Source organism: Podarcis melisellensis, assembly GCF_964234715.1.
Source record: "Podarcis melisellensis genome assembly, chromosome: 1".
NCBI classification, from domain to species: Eukaryota; Metazoa; Chordata; class Lepidosauria; order Squamata; family Lacertidae; genus Podarcis; species Podarcis melisellensis.
Window position 1 is genome coordinate 70,369,082 of NC_138528.1, and position 18,413 is coordinate 70,387,494.

Sequence of the window (18,413 nt, forward strand, 5' to 3'; positions counted from 1 at the left end):
TCCTTCAGGAAATACATTGGAGAACAAAAAGAAACAACTGCTAGCAGTGCTTGATTTATAACATAGAACATAACTACTTTCTAATATGATCATGGGACATCTAGAAACTCTAAAACAATGCAGCTACATGAATCATTCCCAAAATATAATATTGGTCATCCTTGAATCTTCCCACACTTCCCATCCTCTCCTGCCACACCAGTGTGGCACACTGCACCCTTTGAGAACCACTGCCTTAGCACATCAAGCCATTTTGAAATCTCTCTGCTGTTTCTATGATCTCAGACATAGAATTTCTCTAGTTTTGCCACCTGAATTTTTTAAAAAAGAAATAAATCTGGAGCATAACAGCATTGAATAATTTCTTTTAAAAAGCCAATGCCTCATGATTTACCAATATTATGAAAATCAGTTTCCGGACATGTCTTTTTACTATATTGTTCAGGACAAAGACTGAACAATGAGACATAGAGTGGTCCACATGCAAATGTATACTCTTCTTCAGCTTCTTTTGTTTGCAATCCATTTCGTACTTATTGTTTTTATGGCCTGTTGGGCCTGGCTAACTCTGTTACTATAAATGAACTTCAGAATGAGGTAAGTCTCATGCTATGACTGGAATTTATAGCTACAATTCAAGATACTGACAACTGTTCTGCTAAAGGTGCGTTCTGGAAAGCTGTTTGTTACTTGAAGTAATTTACTTGTTTGGCCTGAGCAAGCTTGCTCATTACTGTCAACTCAATGAGCTAGAATTTAGAGTTGTCTTGGAGTGAGGGGATCTGAACACCATAGTTTCTAAAGAGGGTTATATAAAATTCTCAAATTAGAGACCTACCAAATATTTATTTATATCTAATCCTGGGATAACTTTATGAGTGAAAATATATGGTTTATCTGTTCGCATGCAAGATAGTCACTGTCATGGTGAAATTACAGGAGGGGCACAAGGCATCCTACCTCATGCCGTGGACTGGCTGGGTGCAGAGGAGTGCTGGGAGGCACCAGCTGGAGAATCCCCAGCTGAACGCCCAGGGGAAGAAGGCTCAATAGCAAGGGGATTGGTGGTGGGATAATGATAGGTGGTCGGAGGGAGAAGACTGGGGAGGGGGGAGCTGGAGGAGCAACAGGATTTGGTGAGCAGGAAGAGTCTGTGCCAGAGTGTAGTTCAGACTCTGAGGCTGAAACGAGGCTGCAGAGGAAGGGGGTCAAGAGGCTTCTGAAGAATTCAGGGAGTCTTCCCCTCATGCTGCGACAAGCCTCCCCCCCCCCAGTCTCTGAGAACATGCAGAAAAAATGAAAAGAGCGGAACACAGATCAGTTGTGTGCAGATGCAGTTTGAGACTGTGTGGGAGAAAAACACTCAAGGAGCCTTAGAGAGGGGTGGGAAGACAGGGACCTTCAGTCCTCACAACTTTGTCATTGGGGCAAGACCTACCAGTAAGGATTGCTGAGACTACTAGGCCTGAAAAGTATTTAGGTTTACTTGAATAAGGATTTAATTTCACTGACATTGGTGACTTAGTGCTGACTTGTTTCTGCTCCAACCCTGACACCTCTATTTTTTTTTGGGGGGGGTATGCATTTGAGACACTTCACACAAACAGTAGTCTCATGAGAAACAGAAATCTTAGTGGCCAGCCATGAGTAAAAAGTTTCATTGCATGTTTAATGCATGATCCACCCAGAGTTAAGCACTTTTACTGATTTCAGGTGGGGGGGGGGAGTTATGCACTTAAATATGCTTAGTTGTAGAAATATTGGAGTCTCATTTATTTTCTTCCTATATACAATAAACAGCCAATAAACAATATATTTAAAACATACTTACACTGCACATCAGTACTATGGAAAATTAAGCATTTTATTCCATATGGTCACTTTAATAAATTCATTACTAAAAATAATTTTATGCCCTGTAGTATATTACTAATCAGGACCTGCTACTGGGTTTAAGGGTTTCTCCCCTCTGTTTCGTATTTACATTGATTTCTCTAATTGGAACCAACTGATCTTTTTCCTGTATATTGATTTTTTAAACCCTAGCAGTTAACAATGATTCTAATATATTGTAACACTTTAGACCTTAATCATAGAGTGAGGGGGGCTTTGCTTGTAGCTTTTGTTTGAGTTTTAATTAAGAAGACCTTGTGTCTCCAACCCTGAGCTGTGTTTTTAATTGCTCATATGTATATCATGTAGACTTCAAAAGAAGGAAAAGACGTTTATAACAGAGAGCACAAAGGGGAGCTTTGAAATGTCTACAACCGTACAAAGTGGCATAATTAAAAACCTATGGGTGCTCCTGTGATATATAAGCCATATATATTTATAAAGTAGGCTGCGGTATACACTTGTGACTTGCCAAAAGGGATTTTGGCACTATTAGAGAAATAATCTCAATGCATCTCAAATAAACTGTAAAGAAAACTAATACGGTAATCTTTTCAGCCTTCTATTGCTCACAGAGTTCCTGTGTATTCTTGTTATCACGCTTGCTGAACCTCTGACAGCTAACCTACATTTTTCTCTTTCTGAATTCCTAATACAACTGTAATACCAATTATCCCACTTTATGTCTTCATCTGAAAGCAAGAGGCAGGACTTCTAGCAACAACTTAGCAGCACAACCTTCACAGAATGGATACCAATCCTACGCCTATCACAATTACAACATATACTCCATCTTTCCTCACAATTCTCTTCTCTGAAGAGAGTAACAGCTATTTCTATCACAAGCTATCAGCATGAAACTTGATACAGATAAAGGAATATGCACAGTATATTTTATAGTGGAAATCTCTTATGCAGCAGGTCAACTCTTATCCAGCTCTTAAAATCTTGAAACTAGCACAGGCCTCTGTTTGCTAATTATTCTTAGGACACCGGAATTACAAACAAAAGCTTTGAACTCACTTTAATTTATCAAAGAAGAAGATCTTTGCACGGGGAATTAAAGAATTATGTGCAAGTCAAAGAGTCATACAATGCAAATGCTTTTCTGTAGTGGGTAAAGCTATGCACATCCGTCAATGTCCATCTAAAAATAGAGCATACTGTACAAAGAAAGACTGCATGTGACATTTAAGCCACAATGTGTGTAAATATAGATTATGTTCCAGTGGTATACTCCTCTAGAAATGGAAGCCCGAACACTTCACCCACTAGATTGTGACCCAGAAGCCTTCTATCTACAAGGCTGCTAGAACAATCAGGACTCTTGGAGATAGCCTAACTGCCTATGTTGTGTATGGACTGGCCTCCTTTATTTGATCTTCAAAGACCCTGTATTTTGAGAGAAACCACTGGAGGCTATTTCAGTGGAACAACAGTGCGATGCTTGCAGGACTCTGCTAAGTAAGAGATTTATGTCGACATGTGAAACAAAACTAAAAACAGGCTATTTGTGGTAATAAGGGGCACTTGGTTTCTGATAGTTGACTGGGAAAGTTGGAAAATGGGGGTGGGTCTTTAAATCACTTTCATTGTATACCTTGATATTTTATTACATAAGGTATACACACAGGAAGGAAGGGAGGAAGATTTTGCATGTAAAATTACTGCTGGAGATATTTCTAAATAAGTCATTTTCCATTCATTAATATTGGATGGGAGCTATTTGGGAGCACTAGCCCAATGAAATTTTGATCTTTTAACCTTTGAAGAGCTGATCTCTATATGGTCTTATATACCAAAACCTTGAACTTAGCACAGTTGCAGATTGGCAGCCAGAGCAAATCCTGTAAACATGGAGTTATATGTCATGCCATTTGCCCCCACAAACAACCTATCACAAGCCATCAGCATGAAACTTGATACAGTACAGATCAAGGAATATGCACAGTGTGAGTGCATATTGAGTACCCTGTTAAACACAATCAGGTCCAGGGTGGGCTTTTTTTCAGGAGTGGCTACATTACTATACCTTCAAGGTTGCATGCACCACCTCTTCATGCAAATATGAACTCAACCAGCTATCCCCCTGCCCCACCTAGATTTAATCTGCCATAAGGGCAAAGAGCCAAGAGGTAGCATCAGTGGTTGCATTCTCACAACCATCTTGTCAACCTCTTCAGGCTGCAAAAACTGAAAGTGATCCCACAAAACAAGGCTTGATGGAGCATTAGAAACCTCACTGAACCCTCTGAGATGTCCCAGGCTCCATCCACTAATATCAGTGAGACAAGTGCTTTTGGTCTAGAAAAAGAGGTGCCAGAGCTCACCATGAACATGTGCCTTGTTCGCTTATAATGGCATTGGCGCTCACTTGAGAGGTGCTGGAACTGAGTTCTGGTGAAAAAACCCTGAATGACACCAGTCTATGGACCACCCCTAAGATGTTCTGTTGAGCTGACATGATGGCAGTAGATGTTGGGATTCTTTGCTAGATTCATCACCATGCAGCAGGCATGATTATGTGCTATAACATGTGCTTGGTTGTCTTCCCAATAAGGCTTTTGCCACTTACACTTTAGCCATCATTCAGCCTGCTTCATAGCACATACTTCCCCAGTATACCAGGAGGATGAATATGCTCCACAGTCTTGTAGATGATGCTCAGGAGTGAACATATCTATGGCCCTCTGCATCGTGCTGTGCTACAGAGAGACAGGCCTCATAAGGATCACCAGCTCTGTCCACTGGAAAATAACCCAGAGCATTCAGGAATTGTTGCTTATGTCCAAAAGATGATAAACATTGCACTCAAATAAATAAGCCAGCAAGCAGCTTCAACTAATTTCACTAGGATGCATGCAGAAAAGCATTGTGGTGAACTGCCTGTAAGTGCTACATGCAACATAAAATTAATTGTGTCCAGGGAGTAGAGAAGCAATTTCCATCCAATGTTTGTCTTATCAAGTCTGTTATAAACAGATAGAGACTCTAATTTTAAATAAGATCAAGGCAATTAAACATCTACCTTAAGGCCAAAAAATGCACCTTCCACTATATGTCTTGTATTATGACTAATATTTTCACATCTCTTTGTTTTGGTAAACAAGGTTGGCATAGCAAACACACAGGCACGGAAGAGCTTGGCTGCCTTTTTCCTTTTTTCCTGGCATCCTTCCCCATAATTGATATGCCAGTATTGCAGGCCACTTTTTCAAAGGGAGAGTATGTGCTTCATTTATCCTTAAGAACAACGCCTTCTGTCTGATAAAACAGAGAACTCCCCAGTAACAGTCAGTGCAAAGAGCAGCTCTTCCTCACAGAACCACACCTTTGTTTCTTGCTATTGAGATTCTCTACACACCCCCTCCACAATCACCTAACTTGTTTCCGTCTTACAATGTTGCTTCACAGCTCCACTGTGAACAATCAGTGATTCTGGGAAGAGAGGAAAGAATAACTACACAACACAAACACAATTAAGTAGTAAAACCTGACAAATCCCTACATTTTCAAACAAAACACTAAGCAATGTTTTCTTAATGAAATCACTAACAGAATCAGAATCACTAACAGACTGCCCTGGAGTACATGTATTCTATAGCATGCCCGTTCCTGGACACAGTTAGCCTTGCCACAGCACTCATGGCTTGGTAACTTCAATACTCATTTACTATAATATGTATGTTCTAGGTGAGGCTGTCCTTAATCTTGATCCAGAAGATCCAGATTACAATTCTGGTGCATGCTAAAAACTTAATTGCTCTCCATGACCTTTCCAATCTATTGATGCTAGTCTCTGTTAGAAATTTAAGTATTATTTTGCTGCTTCACTGGACTTGTATTTAATTGTGGTTGTATATGGATTTTATTGTACTGCTGAACACCACCTTAAAATGTCCACATAACAGATGGTGTATAAATATCTCAATAACTGAAACATACATACACTGATTGAGAGCGGTAGCTCAAGGAAACAACCAGGAAGCATGGTTCCATGTTTGTGGTTGCGAACTATAGTATACAAAAGGGAACATTGGAGAGCTTTATCCTAGGATACAATGAACTTTTTCTCCAGAAATTCCTTGCCTCCATGTTGACTATAGGAGGCGGCCACCTGTGTATATTATACATTATAGGACACTCCTATGCAACGTGTACCAACCAGAAAGCCAATGCAGGCTTAAGAACATAACTGAACTTTGCAGAGTTCAATGAATCTGAGACAGACCTGATCCAAAAAATGAAACCCGCCTGAACACAGAATCCATAGTTCCAGAGCAGGCTCCACGCTAAAAAACTATTTACTTCACCATATGCAGAGAAGTCCTATTAGTATTCTTGGAAAGTCGGGGGTAAACATCAATAGGACTTTTTCCACTATTAAAAAAATCTGCTTTTCAAAATACAATATGGTGTCTAATTTATACTCTACCTTTAATTTCTCCAAGGAGTTCACTTGTGTTTAATCTTTCCATTTTCTCCTTCCAGTCTTTAGAAAGTAACTTTTCTACGCAAGATGAATCTATGAAAACAAGAGGGGAGAGAAAGCGTTAATAAAAACTTAAAAGTTTGTGAAATCAACATGCAGGTATTTTGAGCTGCTGCACAATAAAATAAGTATTTTGCATTGAACAATCTAACTTCCTGCACAACTTCCGCGTCATACCATCTGCTGCCGCTGTACTTGCAGCCAATCGGAAGCCATGCTTTGGTTTCCGAACGTTTTGGAAGTCGAACGGACTTCCAGAATGGATTCCGTTTGACTTCTGAGGTACAGCTGTATTGTCCCTGGACCTGGCCTTACCCACTTAAAATGCATTCACACACACCCCCCCCCCCCACTGATTTGAACTACTGAAGGATCAATAAATCCTACATATAAAGGAGGAAATGTCTGGGAAAACACTGTGATGGGGGAAGATGTCATATGAATGCCCCTATGTTAACAGGCAGACACTCTGATGTGAATCCACATTTTGCTCCAATGTGGACAAATCCCAAGGGTTACGTGCTGCCATTTTATCACAATAAAAGTTACAGTACAACCTTTATACAAGTTTTGCTTGCAACACTGCAGAAGTGTCTTTGGAAGGACAGCACAGCTTATGCATCCCTGCACCCCCAAGTAATATTTTAGTAGGGAAAGCCAATATACTAATTATATCCTTTCAAAAAAGAGCAAAATTAAGAAGCACTAAGTTGTAATAGACAGCATTAAAATACTTGATACACAATAAAACAAATAATTTAATTTTAACAATTACAAGCCTTTATTATTTTTATGAGTTTTGGCCAGATAATAGAAGAATCAACAAATAACCACCAATTATCGATAGAACATTATAATTTGTCCTTTTCTGTGATATCATCAGTTTAAAAAGCTGCATCTCTTGTGCCCTGCCAAAAACGAAGAACGCTGGCTTTATATTGATATTTACAGAAAGTTAACAATAAAATATTTAAAGTAGGATACTTTTGCCCAGTTTATGACAATACAGTATTAGAGCAAAATGAATCAAGGAACAAAAAGATATGCCTGATTTTTAAGGCACCTTTTATGTAGTTGTATTTTTAAAACTTATATAGAGAAGAATTAAACACACACACAAATGGCAATGAATATTTATTTATTTATTTATTTATTTATTTATTTAGCTAGCTAGCTAGCTAGCTAGCTAGCTAGCTAGCTAGCTAGCTAGCTCTCTTCTCTTGATAACATATACAAAACAAAGCTTTCTTTTCTTTTATCGACAAATGGCAATTGTCTGAAAACATCTTGACAGCTCAGCTGTGATATATCTCCCTATATCAGGTTGTGGCCAATGAAAGCACAATCCAAATCTTTGAGGTTAGGCAAGATCTGAAATCTCAGAAAATAGAAATAATATTAAGAAAGTGCAGGTTCTGCTAAAACTGCAGTGCTGGGAAGGAGCAGCCTGAAAAATGCATAGTTGCCTAACCCAAAGATTATCTGTTGTCAAACAAATCAAGAACCTGTCCTTCTCCAGTTTGAATTTGTAAGTTTCTATATGTACACAGAAGGTTAGATCCAATGTTAATAGAGCACTGGAATAAAGAGTCTTAAGGTACTTATTAAGTCTATGGATTTCAAGGGTCTACTCTGAGTATGGCTAACACTGGATACACCATAGTTTGATTAGGGGAAGAGATTACAAAATCCAGTATGAGTGTCAAGGGAGCAATCCAGAGGAAATAAAACAGATGGTCCAATTAAATCAATGGGACTTGATAAACAGTTGGGGAAAAGTATGTTCCAGGCAGACTGAACATTTTCGAGTTTCTGCTTAGCACAAACGACCAAAAGTTACACCTTACATAATCTCTAAAGAATGTGTGAGCATTTTTTCAAGATGCTGGACACAATAGAGGGAGCATTAGTTTCACAAAAATAAACAAATAAAGCCCGATATATTTAGAACTGGGTTCCTACAGCCGACCAGTTCTGTCCTTTCCTGCAGGGTTAGGGTTAGGCACAGCTTCTCTGGCCACAAGGGCTTCCCTATTTATTTAAAAGGAGCTGGGGGGGGGGTCCATTGCAGTAAATGTGGAAAGGCCCTCATACATTAGTGGTATGCAAAAAATGGAATGCTGAGAGAACTCTGGGTTGGTATCTATATAGAAATTATCATTGTGTTAATAACAATTAGTAATTTATAGTTATTTATAATTTATAGTAATTTAGTGTTCTCCTGATTACTATGAATTGAAATTGGTTACAGTTTGAAATGCTGTGTAGTATGGTTTCACTAACTGTACAGGTCATTGATCACTTTTTAATGTATTGTAAATTGTTTGTGGCCATTAACAAAGGGCAGTCTATAAATAAAATTATTAATAAGAAGAATACTGTTATGAGTTGAGGTGGGCTAGATCCTCCTAAATGTGTCATGATTTAGTAAAAGCGAGAACTGATTAAGCTTTGATTAAGTTTTGCCAAATGTGGAAACCTCCTGGATTTAGCTATGCTAATGAGCCAAGCCAGCTCTGCAGAGTTAACTGGATGGGACATTAAAGGTAAAGGGACCCGTGACCATTAGGTCCAGTCATGGCTGACTCTGGAGTTGCGGCGCTCACCTTGCTTTATTGGCCGAGGGAGCCGGCGTACAGCTTCCGGGTCATGTGGCCAGCATGACTAAGCCACTTCTGGTGAACCAGAGCAGCACACAGAAATAACTTAGTTGGTCTTTAAGGTGCTACTGGAAGGAATTTTTTTTGTTTTGACAGAAATGCCGTTTACCTTCCCGCCGGAGCAGTACCTATTTATCTACTTGCACTTTGACGTGCTTTTGAACTGCTAGGTTGGCAGGAGCTGGGACCAAGCAACGGGAGCTCACCCCGTCGCGGGGATTCGAACCACCGACCTTCTGATCGGCAGGTCCTAGGCTCTGTGGTTTAACCCACAGCACCACCCACATCCCTGGATGAGACATTAGCAGGGGACAAAGGGCAGTGATGGCCCATCAAGGAAACCATCACAGCCAGGCAAATGGGGTTGGGGCCCTTCATCGCTGGGTGCTAGTGAGCAAAGGCCAGGTTGAGGGTTTCAGCTCTAAATGATGTAGCCTGGCGGAGGTCCTTGGACTCAGTTAGTAATCAGAAGAAGAAGAAGGGGCAGAACTCCAAATGAGCTGGGGATGACAGGCTGAAACAAAGAGACACAGATGGCTTTCCCCCCTTCCTTTGAATCCAATGCTGCCCTTAGGGGGGGAAGCCAGATCCTCACAGGATGTGAATGCTCTGTAGTCCCTCCATCTAGGTGCAGGTTATATATCTGCATAAATAAAATCACGTATCATATAGATACCACAGTCGCTGTGCCTTATTCCCAAAAGAAAACACAAACCCTGGGTAAGTGCCTAGAACCCCAGGAATCTTGTACCACTCATGGAGATTAAGGTGGTGTGTAACAGTACTGGTAAAATTGGAATTATGACCCCATTTCAAAGTGACTACAAAAACCATGCACTCTCCAACCTGATGGATTCCTGTTTATAAATATTTCTTGATTCTATGCCATGGGCAAATGTATCATTTTTGTATGTGCTTGGTGTAACAAGCCCATCTGTGCCAGTAAATGGTAAAGGTAGAGGACCCCTGGACCGTTAAGTCCAATCAAAGGCGACTATGGGATACGGCGCTCATCTCACTTCAGGCTGAGGAAGCCAGCATTTGTCCACAGACAGCTTTCCAAATCATGTGGCCAGCATGACTAAACTGCTTCTGGCACAATGGAACACCGTGACAGAAACCAGAGCGCACGAAAATGCCATTTACCTTCCCGCCGCAGCGGTACCTATTTATCTACTTGCACTGCTAGGTTGGCAGAAGCTAGGACAGAGCAATGGAAGCTCACCCCATCACACGCATTCGAACCGCCAACTTCCGATCGGCAAGCTCAAGTGTTTCAGTGGTTTAGACCACAGCGCCACCCGTGTCCCTGTCTGTGCCACAACATGGGTTTATTTTAAAATGCCCTGAGCTATAAGCTGCAGTATTATCAAGCAATTGATCTCAATTTGGAAATCTGCTATAAAAAATCCTACCCACTGTAAGGAGAGCTTTGCTGGATTGGGTCAATGACCCATCTACACCAGCACTCTGTTCTCACAGTGACTTGCCAAATGCCTATGGAAAGCCGGCAAGCAAGACTTGAGTGGAACAGTCCTTTCCCAAGTTATGATTCCCAGCAACTTGCATTCAGAGGCAAACTTCCTCTAACAGTCGAAGTGCTGCATAGTTATTGTGGTTAGTAGCCCCTGACGGTCTTAGCCTCCAAATGAAGCAGAGCTCAGATTCCTAACAAAGCAGAGTTTAGACATGCACATGTACACCACGTTTCTTCTGAGTGTTTATGATTGTCTATAAATTATTCTTTCTGTGGAACAATGAGATAAATCATGTCTCCTTTATTAGTAAGCTCTGGCCCTCTTTGAGTAGCTTTTTACGATTACAAGTGTACTGAAGTTTTCTTTTTTAGTGACAACAGAAACAAAACAGCCAAAACAAACAAACAAAACCTCTGAAAACTATGGCAAAGAAAAGCTATGCCTATTGCCAATACTCAATTTTATCTCTAACTACACAGGACCCAGGACATATTCTTAGTACCAGATGACCAGGTGCCAAGCTAGAAAGCAAAGTGTGGTAGGGAGGGTTCTGTGGTAATGAGGTCATGCCCTCGGACATTTTCCTTAAAACCTGAGTGAAATCCCATATTGCACACACTCCGAAGGCATCTTCATTACTGTTTCACAGGCCTATTTAATCTAATTGTGAATGTCTCTTTAACAGGAAATAATGGTACTAAGGTTCAACTCTTAATGAATGTGTGAAGTAGCATGTGATTAAATAAGTTGTCAAATCCTAGCCTCACAAGGATTTTGAAAGATAACTAAAATGAACACTAGGCAGGAGAAGCACTAGCTTAAGTACCTTAGCTTAAGGTACTGATCTGCAGTTCATGCGCACATGTAAGAAAACCCACAGTGACTAATGATTTGTTGCTATGAGAACTTTGGTTGGGAAGCAGGTTTGAAGTGTAAGAAATAAATAGCATCAGAAGAAAACCCCGAAAGCTTGTATATGTGATCATCTGGTTTATTGCTGAGCTCATCCATGTGCGCTGGTACAATTTTATGCAATTGTTGATTTTAAGGTGTTAAGATGACACCGTCTCAGGGCGGCATCACTGGGAAGAGAAAGGGTAAGTGATAATAATAATAATTTTTTATTTATACCCCGCCCTCCCCAGCCAAGACCGGGCTCAGATTCACTACAATGCTTTTTAAGAGATAATGTGAGCTCCAGGTTTAAAAAAAGAAAGAAAGATGAAAAGCATGTCTCTGTGATCAGAGGGCATGATGAAAACAATTAACATTTATCCACTGAGTAATCAATCAGTTTTGGAATGGAAAGAATCTCTGACTGCCAGTGAAGAACAAGTGTGCTGGCTATCAAGGTCTTAAGTTCTTCTGACTAAATCAAAGTCATCTTGATCCTATCAAGGGTTGGTTTCTCCCGCACGCCACCCCCCATCCACTACAATCCCAATCTTGTGACCTTCAACAAGTGAAGAAGCCCAGTTCTACCTTTCCTGAGTACTATGACCTTCCAGTGGCCTGCATCCATCTACATAGGGTTTGTCCACCCCCAGGTTATTTTTAATTTACTGAAGTAGCCCTCACATTACTTTCTTTGACATACAGATATGAAGAATGCATTCATGCCATGTGTGTGTTTTGCTTTTTATGGTAAAAGTCAGACATAAAAGAAAGCCTAAATGTGTGCGTGCCGTAGCAAAACTTCAAAGCCCTGACTGTCAGACATTATTATTTCAAATCAGCTCTGACTTTTTGAGACTCAATAAAACACTATAGTACACAGTGGCATATTTATAACATCCATATCAATGGTAAGTGTGATCAACTGTCTTACTCTCACTGCTTTGAGAAGCCCACTTTCTTTCTTTCTTTCTTTCTTTTATAATAAGCTTCTTTCAAAACATGTTGTAACAATACTGTAAACTGATAATTATTGCTGATATGAGTTCTAAAACATGACTTGTTTTGCATACAATCATTTCCTTATCCAGGTGGTACACAGTGACAGAAGACAAAAGCACATTTATTTATTAATAATGATGGCAAATGTATGGTAGATTTATAAGCAATAAATAGATATTATTCAGGAAAACATTTCAATCACATTGACTTGTTTATTTGTTTTTGTCTTAGTACATATAAAATATATTAGAGTATCAGGAGAACTCTGGGTGGGAGAGAAGGGAATTCTAACTAGATCTAAAACACAAGCAATGATTTCAAAACATGAATAACCCTCAATATTTTGTGGTACATTTGTTGTAGTACTCAACATTTGTAGTACAAAAACAATGAAGTCTTGCCTATTTTTATCACCTGATAACTGTCATAATACAACAAAATACAACAGAATGCAGAACAATCATTATATTTTCAAACAGACAGAGATTGTTGCAGTTTCCCTTCTTTTTAGGAGACCCTCATTGAAGGCCCAATTCCCATATTAATTATGCCACATCAATTTCATATGGTGAATATTTTATGTGAATGCACCATTACGTGACTGGAGGTGTTGATTTGCCACAGTGGAGTGAACTCTAGCAGATTTTCCACAGACATGATTAATACTAGGTCTCATTCAACGGAAACAGCAAAATGGAGCATGGTCATACCAGCTCTGGGCAACTTTACCCCCCACAAAACACTACAAAACGATATCACTTAGGTGACTGGCCAGCAACAAAGCAGCAGCAGCAGCCATTAAACCATACTATGTGCATAGTGCTCTGCGATACATACTTAGGATGCATAGCTTCTCATATCTAACTCATACTTAGGATGCAAGATAGCCAATGTGAACCCTCCAGATGTTGTTGGGACTCAAATTACCATTCCTAATGTTAGGAAAGATGGGTGTTGTAGTCCAACAGTATCTGGAGGTACCACTTTCTGTTTGCCTGTGTTCATTTGGGGGGTTTGCACCACTCCTAAAGTGCAGTACTACAGGGGAGAGAGGACTCAGTGCCATGGAGGCATCCAATACTGCTGCAGAGATTGCTGTGCGAGAAACATTACTGCCAGTGGCGTTGCCACCAGCAATAGGCAACATAAGGCCACAAAATAGGACGTTATGAGGGTAGTACGGGATCCCAAACTAATATCTATCCAAGAGATTAGAATGGCACATGTCACATTAACTGTATTTTTTGATAGACACAAAACATATGAAGGATGCATGCATGGTGAATTTTCAAAGCAGGAGACAAATAATTGAGGTTCAAAAAATGATGGCTCCAGTGAATTTGCTTCCTTATATAAAAAATTGAGTTAATCAAAGAGTGTGTTGCCTGTTCTAGCAAAACTATGAAGTCATGCATTATTAGGAAGTACTGATGAAAGAAAAAGAAGAGGAGGAGGAGGAAGAGGTTGGTCCACCAAAATATCTCACTGAATTGATGTGATTTCCCCCACTGCCTACAGCAGCAAAGGCAGCCAAGCATAGCTGGGGGTCACCTAGTCTGCCTGCTGTGGGATCAACTACTTGCACTGTTTTAATAAAAGGCTTTATTTCAGTTTTTATAAAAACATAATGAAGAGCAGTCATACAATTCATCTCCATGTATCTTACATATTGCAGCTCCCCACTACTAGATGCTGCTGCAACTGATCCAAACAGCTGTGGTAGCACCAGCAACAGAGACTGTGGAGGCTAAAGTAGGGGGGGTAGGGAGGCACATGGGTGCATGGTACAGAAGAGTTCTGGAGCTGGAACTAAATCAGCGTGGTTTTTCCTAACTGCAATTATTGTCAGTAAGCATATGTACCCAAGGCAGGGCCTTAAAACAAGAAATCTTCTGGATCCATAGCTGTCAACTTACAGATTTGAAAATAAGGGACCAGCCGCCTTGAAAATAAGGGACCAGCAGCCAAAATAAGGGACCTGCAACCTCACTTCAGTCTTCCTATCCTCCTGCAATCTGGTCAAACTCATGCTGGTAGCTTCGAGAACACTGTCCAACCAACTTTGTAACCAGAGGTTCAACTGAATAGAATCTGAATCACATGCACCACAAGGACTATGCAGCCTCAACTTAAGATGGCTCCCCGGCCTGCCTTTGCACTGCAAAGTTTGCAGCAGCCGGCAGGGAGGGGGAGGGAGAGGAGCTGTTTCCTTTGAAATTTAAGGGACATCATTTAAGGGACATTTAAGGGACATCAATCAATAAGGGACATCAGCGGGACATGGCACTGGAATAAGGGACTGTCCCTTCAAATAAGGGACACTTGCCAGCTATGTCTGAATCTGCAGGTCCTAATACATCTTTCCCTTGTTGGCAAAAATTATTTTCCCTTAAAATGGTAAAATTAGAACCGTTCAGAGCTTTGAGAGTTGCCTTAGACTTTTAATTAAAACTCTGTAAGCCCACTAAAAATAATTAGGCACTAAAAATGCATTCGTTTTACTCTGAATTCCACACATATTCCCAAACTATTACTAGCTCTCACTTGAAACTCTGGTCTTTCCGAATCCAAAGGCTGCGATATAAATACTGGCTGTTGCCAGGCTTGTAATCTAAGCTGAGCCTGACTGAGAAAAAGAGCTTGCGGGCTACACCAAGAAATCCCAGAATGGTTTGCTTTTTAAAAAAAGTGAATCTCTCGTGAAAACTTCAATGCACATAGATAAAATACCACACACTGCCTATGTGCCCTCCCTCCCCCCATCTTGTTTCCATCTCGACATACAGGGAGAGCCTAAGATTCAGCCCTGACCTTTATTACTTTAATTTATTTATTAAAAAACAAAACCTTTCACCTTTCAGATGTTTTTGTTCTCCTAAAATAGCTCATACAATGCTATATTCCTCTTTATTTTTAGCAGAGAAAGAAGAGAAAGCATGCTTTTCCCATACAGCAAGGCACAGATATAAACATCAACACAGATGCTCTGTGAGAGAGAGCTGGGCTTCTCAGGCACTTGATCATTAAGGAATGCACCAACTGTTTTAGATAATCTTGTGCCAGCTCAAATTCTGCTCCACACTCCCCTCTGGGAGTGGTCAGTCTTGTCCTGCTCCTAATTTTTCATTTTCCTCACTCCTCCAGGCTTTTCCCCCCCTTCTTCGCTTCAAGAACAGAGGGGGAAGGGGTGCACTGTGCAGCAAATGAAAGAAAAGAAAAGAAAAGAAAAGAAAAGAAAAGAAAAGAAAAGAAAAGAAAAGAAAAGAAAAGAACAGAACATACTTCCCCAAACAGAGCAAAACTTTGAGACAATTAACCCTCCCTTCTTCTTTCAGATAAATTACTAAGTATCAAATGCAATCTGTTTCCTTTGTTTACTCAATATGAACAATTTGTAAATGACTCAAGGATAAAATTCAGAAAATGTCGTTTTAAATTAGAACCATTATAAACATGCTAATGATTGCTCAACTAAAACATGCAGGATCAGTGTGAATAAATACATTTAGTTCCCTGAGAAAATACAGTTGTATTGCCACAGAACTATTTGGACATTATATGATTTACTCCCATAAAATGTTGATTCCATGAGCATTGTACCAGGCAAAATCCATTGGGAGCTTTCCAAAATGTCAGCACAACTGCTTAGATGCACCGTCTTGGCACATTAACAGGCCAAAATTATATTTTGAACCTGTCAAAACAAAATGTACATTTCATTCTTCTCCTTTATCTTCCATTATGGAATGAATTTGTATATTATATTGCCCTTATTGACTTAAATGCATCCTCCTGAACTATTTACCTAACAGTGTTGATAAGCAGCACTATTTCACATAACCACCATTTTCCACCCAAGAGAAAACTTAATTCCCATTATTTAATTTCCAGAGTAACCTGTAATGTTGGAGAAATGTAGCCTCAGAATTCACAAGACAGCAATCAATGATACTTGGATAAAAAGAGGGCACAATTTACTAGCAATTCTTGAGCAGATGAATACATGAATTGACACTTTCAGCAAGTACTATGCATCTAATTGCTCTTTCCTATCATATATCATATTTCTTAAGGTACAGTAACCAAAAGAATTTATAGTATCTCCTATTTTAAGAAGCCAGCATGCTTACTGAGTCCTTAAAGATTCAGCTATATCCATTTTTCTTTTAATAAATAGATATTAACTTCCATGATGACACATTATAGTTTACGTCTATGAAAGGCAACATAAACTGGTTCATGTTATTCTTATTGCCATCTGCTCTGCACTAGGATTTATGCTCTTTCAATTATTTGTCACTTTTTCACAAAATGTCTCAAAGCAACTTACAATATAAAAACAAAAGAAGTCGAAATTGTGTACACATATAGGCATTGTTGCAATCAACCATGGAATTATTTTCTAACAAGATAAATTTAAAATAGCTGAAATAATTCAAGCAGTGGATTATTCTTTTCTTCTGAAACAATAAAACTCATATCGTAAGGGGTTTCCCTAGAAATATTAAGTTTCCCTCCACCTTTTTAGCATAAGTGTGGCACAACCAATATGTTTACATATTTTAAGATCTTATGTTACCATGCTACCTATGGCATGCCAACAGCTGGGGAGAACATGCAGCACAGCCTCAGAAATATGTGGGGTATACTCATTCCACCAACCCTCTCAATACACCACCCAAGAGAAGTGGCTCATGATAAGGTCTGGATTCTCTGTGCTCCCTGTGATTATCCTAGAGTCACAGATATATTGGTCTTATGTCAAACATTTCCAACACTGGCTGCCCAAGAGAAGTTGGGGGTCCTGTGACTGGCTGAAAGTCACAGTAGAATGATCCTGGAGTGGCAGTCCTTTTCCTCTTGGAGTGCACATTCACAAAATCTTTAAAAGCTGAGCACGAATCACACACATCATCATCATAGTGCACCCCAGGGTTCTGACAAAGGGAAACTTAAAAGGCTAGGAAACACACTAAATAAAAATACACAACCAGGTATCAGGAAATATAATTCTTAATGTTTGCAAGAAACCAATCACCCACCTCCCACAAATAATACCTTAAAAATATAAAAACACTTACTATGAAAAAGAATGCCTAAAGCGGGGATCCTGCCAAAGGTCTCCTTTTGTATGTTAAAATATACAAAGGACAACATAATAAGCTCTTGATTTGAAATTACTTCAAATGAGGATAAGAAAGAGTGAAAACAATAGCTACAATCTCATCTTTGTTTATAGTTTTCCAAGGTCTCGTCAGCTCATAAGTGGAGTTCTTACCAGAACACCCTGGCAAAATTATCCCTTCACCTCTTCTGAAAAGTAGACATGGTTTCAAGTGCCAGGACATTATTATAGCACTGCAGAAAAAAACTGCTTGCTATTAAGGTAAATGCTGCAGGCTTTGAGGTGCATCATTACAGAACCTGAGGTATAAAAGGAAAAAAAGGATGACTGCCTTTTAGAAACCCAGAATTTGGTCCTTTTAAGATTACTTCTCACATTGAAATGCACAGGTGTCTTTCATAATTCTCAGGAATTATGACAACATATACATATGAAGATAATGCCAAACCTGTCACATACTCTAATAAAGACAAGACATGTATGTGTCACGAGTGGGAATCTGAGCTTGAGAACTGTGCTCAGTAAATGCTATGCCTATGGCTGACATTTTGCTGCCTGAGGCAAAGGACAGGATTGCCATCCCCCTGCATCATTCCAGAATGCAGAAACCCAGCAGACTGGCAGCTGAAACAGCATCTTAGTATGCACCTAAGATCATCTGCCTAGCTCAGGGGGCACAAGGTAGACCACATGACGTACACAGATCTCTCTACCAGCACTTCATTGCCACTCACACTCTGCTCTGCCTGCCGCTTGCCTGATTGTCAATTCAAGCAAATGCTCAGTGCAACATCAGGATGCAAGCAACACATGGCCAGAGTCATGGCCAGGGCTGCCTGCCTCTCTGCCTGCTTGCTCAGTCAGGGGCC

At 39.9% G+C, this 18,413-nt stretch overlaps 1 protein-coding gene across 13 annotated transcripts in view; it reads right to left on the reverse strand.

Moving 5' to 3' along the window:
* The window catches only part of SOX6 (SRY-box transcription factor 6), a 451,295-nt gene that overhangs the window by 174,584 nt on the left and 258,298 nt on the right, over positions 1 to 18,413 (reverse strand). For all 13 annotated transcript variants that reach the window (XM_081925936.1, XM_081925935.1, XM_081925934.1 and 10 more), the window contains one exon: positions 6,329 to 6,418. In XM_081925936.1, coding sequence (XP_081782062.1) covers positions 6,329 to 6,418 — 90 coding nt within the window. The remainder of the gene's footprint in view (positions 1 to 6,328; positions 6,419 to 18,413) is intronic.